The sequence below is a fragment of the Chlamydotis macqueenii genome, chromosome 3 (assembly GCF_036417535.1).
Source record: "Chlamydotis macqueenii isolate bChlMac1 chromosome 3, bChlMac1.mat, whole genome shotgun sequence".
NCBI lineage: Eukaryota > Metazoa > Chordata > Aves > Otidiformes > Otididae > Chlamydotis > Chlamydotis macqueenii.
The window spans coordinates 127,712,214-127,724,279 of NC_141558.1; the positions used below are offsets into that span (position 1 = coordinate 127,712,214).

Below are 12,066 nucleotides of genomic sequence, written 5' to 3' on the forward strand. Positions count from 1 at the left end.
GCCAGTCAACCGACCATGCGAGACGAACATAGCTCTGGAAACGGCTGCCGAGGCATTCCAGGGGCTGGGGGAGCGTTGGCTGCACCTCACTTCTGGGGCTGAATAAACACTCGCCGTGTCCTTTGACTTTCCGGCTGCGTTTCTGCTCCCTGTGCCCGGGGCCAGGGGCTGTGAAGAGCCCATGGGAGGAGGTGATGCAGTGTGGGGGTCAGGCGATGGCCCCCAGTTCCTGCCGGGCTCCAGCTGTGGGCTGGGGCTGGAGGAGCCCCAGGTGCGGGCAGTGAGGGTGATGGAGGCGGCCCCTCCCTGTAAAGGGGTGGGTGCTGCTGGAGGGGCTGGTGCTGCCCTGCCCCGGGTGGCCGTGGAGGGGCCAGTGCGAGCCATGGGAGGACTTACTGGCTGTGGACAGGAGCTGCTGCAGCGGGAAGCTGGAGAGGCTGGTGAAAGGTAAGGAAGAAAAAAACAAATGCCGTCTGACTGGTATCTGCCTCCTGCTGCAGCCCAGAGGGAGCCTCCCTCTCCAGGTGAGGAAGAATTCCTCTTCGTAGCCGGCGGCAGGCCAGACTGGCAACATGCACCGCAGGGTCTGTATGCAACCGAAAGCGCAGGACAGGCACGTGTGTGCGCGTGAGGCTGTGTGTCCTCAAAGCCTCCTACTGTAAGAGTGTAAGACGCCAGTCTGTTCTCTTAAGTGGATGACAGTGAAGTGACCAGAGGTACAGAGGAGGAAGGGAGGGTGGGGTGAGAGAGAGAGAGAGAAAAACTCATCCAAACCGTCAAATTCTCGCAGCAGATCTGAGAGCAGGAGAAGCAATGGGTCCTGGACCAGCAGCGTTGTTTCATCCCTCTTCTGCATCCTCATCCCTCCCTGCCTCTCCCTCTCTTTCTCTCACTGCTGTAGGTTTTTTTTACTTCCCTATACCTCTCCCTCTCTCCTGCTACCTCTTTGCTTTATTTTTCTCTCTGCTGCCCATTTTTTTTCCATTTATCGGTCTGTCTTCCTATCACAATTTTCAAAATTTCTCCTCATCTGCCTTTTAGCCTTTCACAGTTCCCACCCCCCATCTCTCTATGTCCAGGTCCATGTCCCTGATTTTTCAGTTCCTCTCTCTCTGCCCTGTATCCTACATACACCTTTTCTTTCTTACATTAGATTAAGTTATTCCAGGTCCCTGTCCCTTTGTTTTAATTTCTTCCCTTTCTGTGCCATAGCCCACTTTTGTCTGTATCATTCTCTCTCTGTCTGGCTCCCTTGGTCCCTCCCCTTAGCTCTTTGAGGTTTTTTGGTATTTCTCCGCCCCCCCCCCCCCCCCCCCCCAACAACCCCTGCCCTCCTGTCTCATGCCCTCACTCCCCCCTCCACCCCTGTTCTGCCTCCCTATATTCCACCCTGACCCCCATAACCCCCTCTGCCTGCAGACCCTGGGGTGATGCCTGCCCCCCACCACCTGACACCTCCCACCTGCTTCCCTGCACCTCACTCCCATCTCAGTTGTTTTAATTGATAATTTGCAATTGTTTTCAGTTTTATCACTTGTCTTTCTGGGGGTTTATTGTTCTCTATTTGTTATTTTTTTACTCTTTTCCTCACAAGTGGTGGTGGTGGTTTGTTTCCTTTTAATTATTAAACTGTTTTCATCTCAACCCATGAGTTTCCTCACTTCCACCCTTCTCATTCTCTCCCCCTCCCACAAGGGCAGGGGCAGAAGACCAGCCCCAGCGGGGTGTATGTCATCCAGCCAGCAAGGTCACCCCCCCGCGTGGTGTGGTGCGACATGGACACCGAAGGCAAGGGCTGGACTGTTGTCCAGAGGAACTCTCATGACACTGAGATCACGTGGAAGCAATCCTGGACTACATACAAGTATGGCTTCGGGAATGTGCAGGGCGATCACTGGCTGGGCACCGAGTATCTGCACCTGCTGACGCAGCAGGGCACCTACAAAATCCGCTTCATCGTGCGGAACAAGGCCAACGTCACCCATTACGCCGAGTACGACATCTTCAGGGTGGAGAGCGAGGATAGCGGGTACCCGCTGAGGCTGGGCAGGTTTTCTGGTGATGGGGATGACTATCTGACCAGCTATCACCCCAAGAAGGGGGGCATACATGACAACATGAAGTTCAGCACGACCGACAGGGACCAGGACCAGTACAGCGGGAACTGCGCCAACAGCTACGGGGGCTGGTGGTATGACCGGTGCCAGAATGTCCTGCTCAATGCCAAAAAACACATCGTTTGGCCAGGATTCTGTGATAATGGCGACTGCACGTCCTCCCTCATCCTGGTCAAACCCACAGATGTGTGCTGACCGTGCCACAGTGCCCAGCCTCCTGGCAGTTTGTGGGAGTGCTGCCGTCCCCAGCTCAGTGCCCTGTTCCCGTGCCTGCCAACAGCCCTGTGCCAGCCCTGCTGCATGTCCTGCACTGCCTGCGGCTCCCGCACCGTCACCAGCTGAACGACAGCAGCTCTGGGGCTCAGGAGTGATCGCCCAGAGCCCCCAGAACGCGGGTGACTTCACTCAGTGCTGCGGTGGTGCCTGGCACTGGGACACAGGCACTGGTTTGGGGTGGGCGCTCCCGCTCCTGTCCTGGGGAGGGGAGACAGTGCAAGTTCCTTCCCTGTGCGATTGGTGTGTCCCTGCTTTGCTCAGGCCCTGCTCCCTCCCCGGGCCCCATACGCCCCACAGCTCTGCTACCCATGGTGGGAGAAATCATCTGCAATAAACCCTGGAGCCAAACTTTGCTGCCTCATGTCTACCAGCCGTCGTGACACTGCACACACGCGCGGGAGCAGTTGAGGTTGAGGTGGTGGATCTAGGGGAAAGTAGGTGTATGATGCAGATCCTCTCCTAGGCAAGGAGACACGCCTGCTTAAAGGATGCCCCATCTCCCTGGCATGTGCAGAGCTCACCTCTCACAGGGCTGACATGGTGGCTTCTGGTTTCAAGATGGTTTGCTCAGCCAGCTGATTCTGCTCCCTGGCTGAGCTGGTGCAGAGCTGGCATAGAATCATAGAATCATAGAATGGTTAGGGTTGGAAGGGACCTTCAAAGGTCATCTAGTCCAACCCCCCTGCAAGGAACAGGGACATCCACAACTAGATCAGGTTGCTCCAACCTGGCCTTGAACTTTTCCAGGGATGGAGCCTCCACCACCTCTCTGGGAAACCTGTTCCAGTGTTCTATAACCCTCATTGTAAAAAATTTTTTCCTAATATCTAATCTAAATCTACCCCCCTCTGTTTTAAAACCATTTCTCCTTGTCCTATCGCAACAGGCCCTACTAAACAGCCTTTCCCTGTCTTTCTTGTAGGCCCCCTTGAGGTGCTGGAAGACCGCTATCAGGTCTCCCCGGAGCCTCCTCTTCTCCAGGCTGAACAGCCCCAACTCTCTCAGCCTGTCCTCATAAGAGAGGTGCTCCAGCCCTTTTATCATCTTTGTGGCCCTCCTCTGGACCTTCTCCAACTGGTCCACGTCCTTCTTGTGTTGGGGGCTCCAGAACTGGACACAGTACTCCAGGTAGGGTCTCACCAGGGCAGAGTAGAGGGGGAGAATCACCTCCCTAGACCTGCTGGCCATGCTTCTCTTGATGCAGCCCAGGATGCGGTTGGCCTTCTGGGCCACAAGAGCACATTGACTGCTCATGTTGAGCTTCTCGTCCACCAGCACTCCCAAGTCCTTCTCCTCAGGGCTGCTCTCAATCCATTCTCTGCTCAGCCTGTATTTGTGCCTGGGATTGCCATGACCCAGGTGCAGGACCTTGCACTTGGCCTGGTTGAACTTCATGAGGTTGGCACGGGCCCACCTCTGCAGCCTGTCAAGGTCCCTCTGGATGGCATCCCTCCCTTCCAGTGTGGAAGCATAGCATGCAGCGGTTCTGTGCTGCTTTTACTTTTTTTTTTTTTTCCTGAAATATTTCAATGTTCCACAGCACTAGCCTGTACCGTGAGCTTTTCTCCCTTCAGTACGGTTGTTTGTTACAGCTGAGCACAGCTGTTGTACTTAATTCTGTCTGTGGTTTAATTCTTAGGTCTCTGGATGCAATATTGCTTCCAATGGCTTGTTTCAGCCACTGGGCACTGAACTGCGGCTGGAAGATTACGATTAGCCAACAGGGCCAGCAAAGCCCAGCGTTTTGCAAAATCCTTGCCCATAGTTTGCCCCTGTCCATTACTGGGTGGTTGGGGAAAGGGAAGAAACCACGGATTGAGGTGTGGAGAGGGTGGTGGGCTCCATGAGGGTGTGAGAGATGTGGGTCAGTCAGTCCCATAGTACTCTGCTGCACAGGGGGAATGTGGCTATGGATCTCCTTTGCAATGGAGGCAAGTTTCAACTTAGGATTCAAAAGAAGCCACGGTTCCTCTCCTCTTTTTTTTTTTTTGTAAGAAAACATGAGCTTGAGGAAGGCTTGTGGCTGTGAATCCTGAACAACTTGGGACTCTCAGGCCAAGATCTACAGCTGAGGTCCCAGGGCACCCTGCAGAGCTATAGCAGGGTTGCGCCGGCAGCCCTAACTGCCCTGGAGGCCTCTGTGGGCCTGCAGCCCTGATGCATGGGGAGATGAATGTATGAGGGTGCTGCTTGTTAAGAAAGGCTTCCCAGTTTGAGCTATGCAGCACATACAGATATCACCACACTGGAGCAAGCCTCTACAGACCCAAGCTGATCCAGGCCTCTTAAAATTCTAGGATCCCGGCCATGTCAGGCTGCCTCAGCTTTTAAACCTGCCCCAGATGTCCCTGTCATGCAGTGCTGTGTGGCTTTGCAGTGCTGTTGTCCCTTTCTTCCCTGTCCACTCTACCAGTTACCTTCCACGGCCTGGGCCAGCATTCACAAGGTTAACACGGCAGGGTGGTTGGCTCCAGGTCATGGCTGATAGGGCTGAACTGGGCTGATGCCTGCCTCCTACCCTCAGTGCTTGCTCTTGGCCATGTGGTACTGCATTCCCTTTTTGAAAGATGCTCACCTTGAAACACAACTATCTTCTTTAAGTGAAAGTTTTGTCTTTAATTCCTCATTTAAGCCTAATGAAAAATTTTCCCTTTGAAAGTCTTTTCTTACTGCACAGGAGCCTCAGGTCTGCTCCTGGCAAGAAACTGGCAGCGGTTACAAGAAGTTCCCAAGCAAATGAAGGATATTTAGGCATGTCTGTGAAGATTCTGAAAACAATTTTATTCTGCAGGATTGTTGTAGGTTAGCCCTGCTCTGAACCAAGCTACGCAGTCTCTCTCTCACTCCCCCCACCCTCCGAGAGACCGGGGGAGATGATATAAGAAAAAAGGCTTGAGGTTTGAGATAAGGTCAGGGAGAGATCCTTAAAGTTACCGTTATGGGCAAAACAGACTCGACTTGGGGAAAAATAGTCATTTATTTCTCAAACCAAAGCAGGAGAATGAGACAGAGAACAAGATAACCTCCCCCCACCCCCCCTCCCCGGGCTTAACATTATCTCTGCCACCTCCCCCCCCCCCGAATGGCACAGAGGGGGAAGAGGGAATGGGGGTTGCGGTCAGTCCATCACACGTTGTTTCACGCCGCTGCTTCATGGTCGGGGGAAGAACTCCTCACATTCCTCCCCTGCTCCTTCGTGGGGTCTCTCCCATGGGCCACAGTCCTCCGTGAAACTGCTCCGGCGTGGGTCATCTCTTCCACAGGGTGCAGTCTCTCCAGAACGGCTGCCCCAGTGGGGCCTCCATGGGCCACAGCCTCCTTCAGGCACCTGCCTGCTCCGGCATGGGGTCCTCCCCGGGCTGCAGGGGGACCTCTGCTCCTCCATGGGCCTCCCCGGGCTGCAGGGGCACAGCCGGCTCCACCATGTTCATCACCACAGGCTGCAGGGGAATTCTGGCCAGGAGCTGCATTACTGCTCCCCCTCCTTCTGCACTGACCTTAGCGTCTGCAGCCGTTCCTCTCACAAGAAATTCTTCTCAACAGGCTGGCAGACGCCTCTCAGAATCTCATTCACATCCCATCTTCTCTACTCTTTTTTTTCTGTTTTCCCCTTCTTAAATCTGTTATCGCAGAGGCGTTATCAGGGAACATTCTGCTACCAATCGGCTCGGCCTTGGCCAGCAGCGGGTCTGCCCTGGGCCCCACTGAGTCCACTGGATAAAGGGGAAACAACTTCTAGAAGCTTCTTACAGAAGCTGCCACCGTAGCTCCCCTCACTGAATAAAACCAGGACATTCCACCCCTCACCTCTGTGAATTTGTGCATGTCTGTGCAGATTCTGAAAACAATTTTATTCTGCAGGCTAAAAGCAAAGCAAGAAGAGAATAAGACCTTGCTGGATCAGGAGGGTTTTAGGTTTCTGTGCAGTTTTCTCTCCAGATGGAAAATGTTTGGAAACTGCTGTGTTTGTATAAAGACTTGTTCTACTAATGATCCCTAAAAACCCACCACAGGTGAAAGGCTAGAGACAAAGCAGGGAGCTTTGCTACTTTTCAGGAGAAGAGGAAAAGAAAACAGGTCTTCATATACAGGAACAACTCGATTCACCCCCAGTCCCCCAGCCAGCAAAATGGGTCCCAGCAGGACACTGGTCTGGCCGTGTGCCTGGTGCAGACAGGAGAGGAAAGAGTACTAATGGTAGGGAGCTGGTTTGATGAGGATGGCAGAAGCTTTGCAGTTCCCGTTGCACAGGCTGCCCCACTTTATGGCCCCCTTGACGTTCAGCTGTACGGAATAACATGCCGAGTACCACCACCCGCCCCCAGAGCGGGAAGCGCAGTTCCCTCTATAAGTGTCCTGATCCCAATCTTTTGTGGAGAACTTCATGTTGTTGTGAATGTTCCTGGGATTGTCTGAGTCCATGGCATCCTCCGCTGTCCCCGAGTACGTTCCCAGCCTCAGCCGGTACCCGTGGGACTCATCTTCCACACTGAAGAGGTTGTAGTCTGCAAACTTTGTATTGTTTGCGGCATCCCAGATGACAAACCTGACCTGGTAGACTTTCTGCCTGGAGATCTGATGGATGTACTCAGTGCCCAGCCAGAAATCAGTGTGCACGTTCCCAAAGCCATACTTGTAGGTGCTCCAGGACTCAGCCCAGGTGATCTCCGTGCTCTGCCGGTTCCTCTGGATGACCGTCCAGCCCCCGTCTGTTGTGTTCATCTCGCAGTACACCACGATGGGGTGCAGGCCTGTGGGCTGGATGACGTAGACGCCACTGGGGCTGGCAGCAAGGACCTCACTGCAGTCCTTGGGCAAACCTGCAGTGGGAGAGAAGGTGATATAACAAAAGTCTGTGCAACAGGACAAGACCATGTTTCACCCTGTGGCAGGGAAGAGGGACATCTGGCCAGAGTACCTGGGGGATAATCAGCTGTCCCAGCCCAGAGAGGTGAGTGTGCTTGGCTGGAGGTGAGAGTAGGTTGGCCTCAGCCCTCTGTTCCATTTCCATATGGGACACCTAACAGGAGGCAGCCTCAGTGAAAGGCACCAGACCCACTGGGCTCTGCTGGTATCAGACCAGGAGACTAAGGACACTAGTGGGCTGTTCTGGGTCTCCTGAAAAGGGATTGTGTCGCTAAAACCGGGTCACGCTGAGGAGGAAGGTGAAGAGGACCTTGCCTCTGCCTGTGACTGAGGGAATGGGTGAAAAATGACCCCTTCAAGCACACAGATACCCTTACCAGTCTGCACAGTGCGTGCGCACACACACACACGCACATGCATGCACAAGTGCAGCACTGCAATCTGCATGAGGTACACCTCCTCACATCCACCATCCTCAGTCCTGGAGCGGGGCCAGGGCTAGGGACAGCGTAGGGCCCTTCCCCACCCGGAGTTGGCTGCACATGAGTGCGCAGCACTGGGTCCCCCCTGTGCTGGCAGGTGTGGTCTCCCCATGCCTTCAGCTTGCTTGCTGCAGGACCTCCCACTGCGGTAAGGTCATCCTGACAGGTGGGCAGAGCTCCTCTCCACAGCTGAGCAAAGACTGGGGTTGATGTTGCCTCTCCCCAGCGTGCCTGCCTGTATACACTATGGAGGTGGTTTTTGGATCTGAGGCATGATGACACACCCTCTCCCAAGTGTCGCTTTATCAAGCCTCCACTGGCCCAGAGCATGGGCTGGGGCTGCTCACTAGCCAGGGCTGACCCAGACCGAGGAACTGAAGGGGGTTGGTGAGAGTACTGCGATGCCCATGGGATGCTACATACTGGTTTTCTTCAGAGCACTTGCCGAAGTGTTGGAGGGAGATTTCTTGAAGATGTTTAGGGTTTGTACACGCATGGAGTGGCCTGGGGCAGCCAAGACCAGCATGCAAGCAAGGAGTAGGAGGCACTGGGCTGCTAGAAAGGGAAAAGATGGAGAAAAGATGAAATGTGACCCTCCCTCCCGAGAGACGGGAAATCCCATGGCTCCAGCATTGCACAGTGTAACACGACCATGTGAGATGCAGGAGTGCACCAAGCATGCTGAGCAGCATCAGACTGGTCCATGGAAGCTGGAAAGCTTGCCAAAAGGCTTCAACTCTTTTGCCCTAGGGATAGAGAACCTTGCCTTTTCCCCTTGATTAGCTCCTGAAAAGTCACGCATGAGATAATTTTGGGTGGAGTGCCACTACCCTCCACAGTGCGCAAAGACCAGTGCACAGAGCCTCTCCCTACGGCTGGGCTGCCCCACCTGTGCTCCTCCCGTTGCTAGCAAGGAGCGCCCGCTTCCCAGCCCCGTACTCACCCACGGTGTTCAGAGAGGGATGCCCTCAGGAGCACAGACCTGTGGAGTGGCAGGTCTCACAGAGGCATTTGTAGAGTTCCCTGCTGTGGGCGGGGTGAGTGGATCCTAACCCCCCGCTCCCGGCTTTCTTCCTTCTGGAGGAGGAAACTGGGCTGGCTTTCCTCTGTGCCCTTAGAAAACACCAGCTGAGATGAAGGTGCCTGTGGCTCTAGATGCATAGTTTTCTGAGCTGCAAAGAAAATAACTCCTGTGCCAGCAAAATTTCTTTGAATGGTCTCTTCTGTGAGTGCTTAGCTGCTTGGATTGAATTTCCCCTGGAAACAGCATATTTGGGACCTTTGAAGAGTGCAGCTCAGTAAATAAACACTTGAATGCCAGTCACCAGCCAGTGTGGAAAGCAAACACTGGGGATGTCCCCGCCTCACACCATTACAGCAGGGTGCTGCCAGGTCAACTGCTTCTTGTCTAATGTGCTTGTGAGAAGCCCAGCCTAGCTCTTGGTGGGGAAGTTAGAGCAGTCTTGAGACTCCCAGAGAGACTGACTGTTGTGGGACAATATTTGGAGTGGCTAGTTTTTTCTAGACTGCATGACAGCAGGCAGGTGGTCCCCATCTGGGGGAAGCAGAAGAGGTCTCTGTTCCACATTCCCTATCTGCAAGGATGCAGCTGAATGGGTCTGCTGACAGTGGCTAAAAGGTTTCTGTAGGCCAGTTGAGATAGCTGTGGTCTCTGGGACACTGGGTTTGGGAGACTGGCCATGCAGGATGGATGGCTACAGAGTAGAGCAAGTGTCTGCCCAGGAACGGAACTAAACTGGGTAGATGCTAGGCAGCAACGGGGATCTGAGCATGTAGGGAGGGGAGTGGAGAGGTCTGAGCATGCACACAGGCGAAAACAGAAAGCTTGACCCTGTGTTCATAGGGAAGGAATGGGGGAGATATGAATGTGCACGGCGGGAAAGTGGAGGGGAACTGAGGGTGCCCAGAGGGACTGGAAGGGATCTGACGTTGGGAATCTTAGGAATGGAGTACCCACAGAAGGGACAAGTGGGACCTGAGTGTTGATGGAGGGCAACACTGGGAATCTGAGGGCACTTGTGGAAAAGAGAGATGTGAGTGTGCAGAGAGGGGAGAAGTCAGCACTAAGCAGGCACTGAAAGGAACAGAGGAAATCCGAGTATTCAAGAAGGGGAACAGAGGACATCTGGGTGCACACAGAGGGAAATGGAGGACACTTGAGTGTACAAGGAGGGGAATGGAGAAGCTATGAAACAGCTGGATAGGAATGGAGAGCATCTGAGAATGCTTGGAAGTGGACAGAATGAGTCTGAGGGGATCTAGAAGCACCCAGAAGGGAACAGAGGGAATCTGAAAGCATGGTTTGGATGTAAGGCACTCAGAAAGGATAGCGGGGACTGGGGGGTGCACAGAGGGGAGTGGAGGAGACCAGAGCATGCATGGGTGGGAACTGTGGGGTTCCAAGGCACAGGTAGGGAAGCAGAAAGGATCTACAAGCACTCAAAAGGGAATGGAAGGTAATCGAGGGTCCACAGAGGGGAACAGAGGAAGCATGAGCATAGAGAAGAATGGAGGGGACCACAGTACCATGTGGGAGAACAGAGTTGCATGGAGGGGATCTGGATGCATGTAGAATTGAATGAATGGTTTTGGTGTACCCTCTGATGCTCCCCAGGGTCTTTTATTTGCCCTCTGGTGCAATGCAGAGGCTTCCATTTGGTCTCTTGTCCCCTAAGAATCATTCCATTTACCTTTTGGTGCACCCAAAAGAAGGTGTATGTTCGGAGGGCTCTGATTTCCCTCCTGTACACCTCAGACTCCTCTGTTTGCATTCTGGTGCTGCCTAGAGCCCCCCATTTTCTTTGCAGTGCATCACAGTGTTCTACATTTGCTTTCCTTTTCATGCCAGAGCCCTCTGTATGCCCTCAGGTGCTCCCCAAGCCCTCACCTGCACTCTGTTTCCCTTTGCAAATCCTTGTCACCCCAGAGGCCCTGGGTGATGCTGAGTAGAAAGTCAGGATAAGACTCCAGTCTGGAGATAGTGACAGTCCATTCCTTGCTGGGGCCACAGACCAAGCCTGCCTGCAGAGATAGGGAAGGTCTGAGGTCAAGCCCAGTTCTGTCCCATCGGGGCAGAACTGGAGGAATGAGGCTTGGCACAGACATAGCTGCTGCACAGCTGCCATGTAGCCAAGAGTAAAGATGCAGCTTAAAAGCAACTCTCGAGGAGGAGTGGGCCGTCTCTTCTAGCTTTTTTCACAACAGTCCTTTTCAGTGAAGGAGCTAACTTTGGACATGGCCGGCTAAACTCCTTAACTCAGCAAACTATGCTCTGAGAAGGTGGAAACGACTCAAGGGCGCTGGCATTGGCCCACTCTCACAAGCAGTAACAGGGGAATCTCTGCAACAACCCAGGCAAAGTCCTGTGGTACGGGAAGCAATGCCTGATGGTTCCTAGGGCCAGCTCCTGCCTCAGGATCTAGGTCTTCCCTTCCAATAGGGAAGCACAAGGATCCCCAGTGCCAGGTAAAGACAGGTTTTACTTCCATAACTAGGGACAAAGGACAGTCTCTGGATGCCCAGGTATCGTGGTTACTCTAAGGTCTCTTGGGCTATGGCCCCACCATGCATTCTTCTCCCATCTGTAACAGTGACAGTGTCTGGGGTGGGTTGGGTAAGGGCCTGGGTGCTCTGGGCAAATGCAGAGGCCACAAACCTACAGGAGGCCCTTGATTCAACTATAGGATTGTTTTGGAGGGTGTGCTGATCCAGGAGGATGAGGGTAGGGTGTACTGACCTTAATAAATGTGGTCTGACCAGGCCCTCTTTGCTGCCATTGAGGTAAGATGTTTTCCGGCACTGGGGAAACAAGTGGTTTGCTGAGGCAGGTGGCAATGTGATGGCCTCTCTTGCCATCTCATTGGGATGTGATGGCAAGATGTGAAAGGACCTCTGGAGATCTCCTGGTCCAACACCCCCCTCAAGAAATATCAGTGACAGCAGGCCACCCAGGAAAGTGTCTGCTTGGGTTTTGAATATCCCCAAGGATGGAGACTCTAGCCCTGGGCAACCTATGCCAGTGTTTGGTCAGCCTCACAGTGAAAAAGTATTTTCTTGTGTTCAGATGGAACTGCCTATACATCAGTTTGTGGTCATTGCATCTTGTCCTGGCACTGGGCACCAACTGGAAAGAGCCCAGCTCGCACTTCTTTGTTCTGTCCCTTCAGGTATTTATACACACTGATAAGATCCCTCTCTGAGCCTTCTTTTCTCTAAGCTGAACAGTTCCAGCTCTCTCAGCCTTTCCACAAAGGAGAACTGCTCCAGTCCCTTCATCATCTTTGTGGCCCTTTGATGGACTCTGT

The 12,066-nt window shown here is 53.5% G+C and overlaps 1 protein-coding gene and 1 pseudogene across 1 annotated transcript; one reads left to right on the forward strand and one right to left on the reverse strand.

Moving 5' to 3' along the window:
• Positions 1-572: 572 nt before the first annotated feature.
• Positions 573-2,425, forward strand: LOC147601538 (fibrinogen-like protein 1-like protein pseudogene; annotated as a pseudogene).
• A 3,365-nt stretch (positions 2,426-5,790) lies between these two features.
• On the reverse strand, positions 5,791-8,337 carry LOC147601539 (fibrinogen-like protein 1-like protein). The gene is made up of 2 exons (XM_086745026.1): positions 8,165-8,337; positions 5,791-7,213 (listed from the first exon to the last, which is right to left on the reverse strand). Exons 1-2 carry the CDS (start codon positions 8,265-8,267, stop codon positions 6,585-6,587), a joined length of 732 nt encoding a protein of 243 aa, XP_086601152.1. The 5' UTR covers positions 8,268-8,337; the 3' UTR covers positions 5,791-6,584.
• Positions 8,338-12,066: the final 3,729 nt, after the last annotated feature.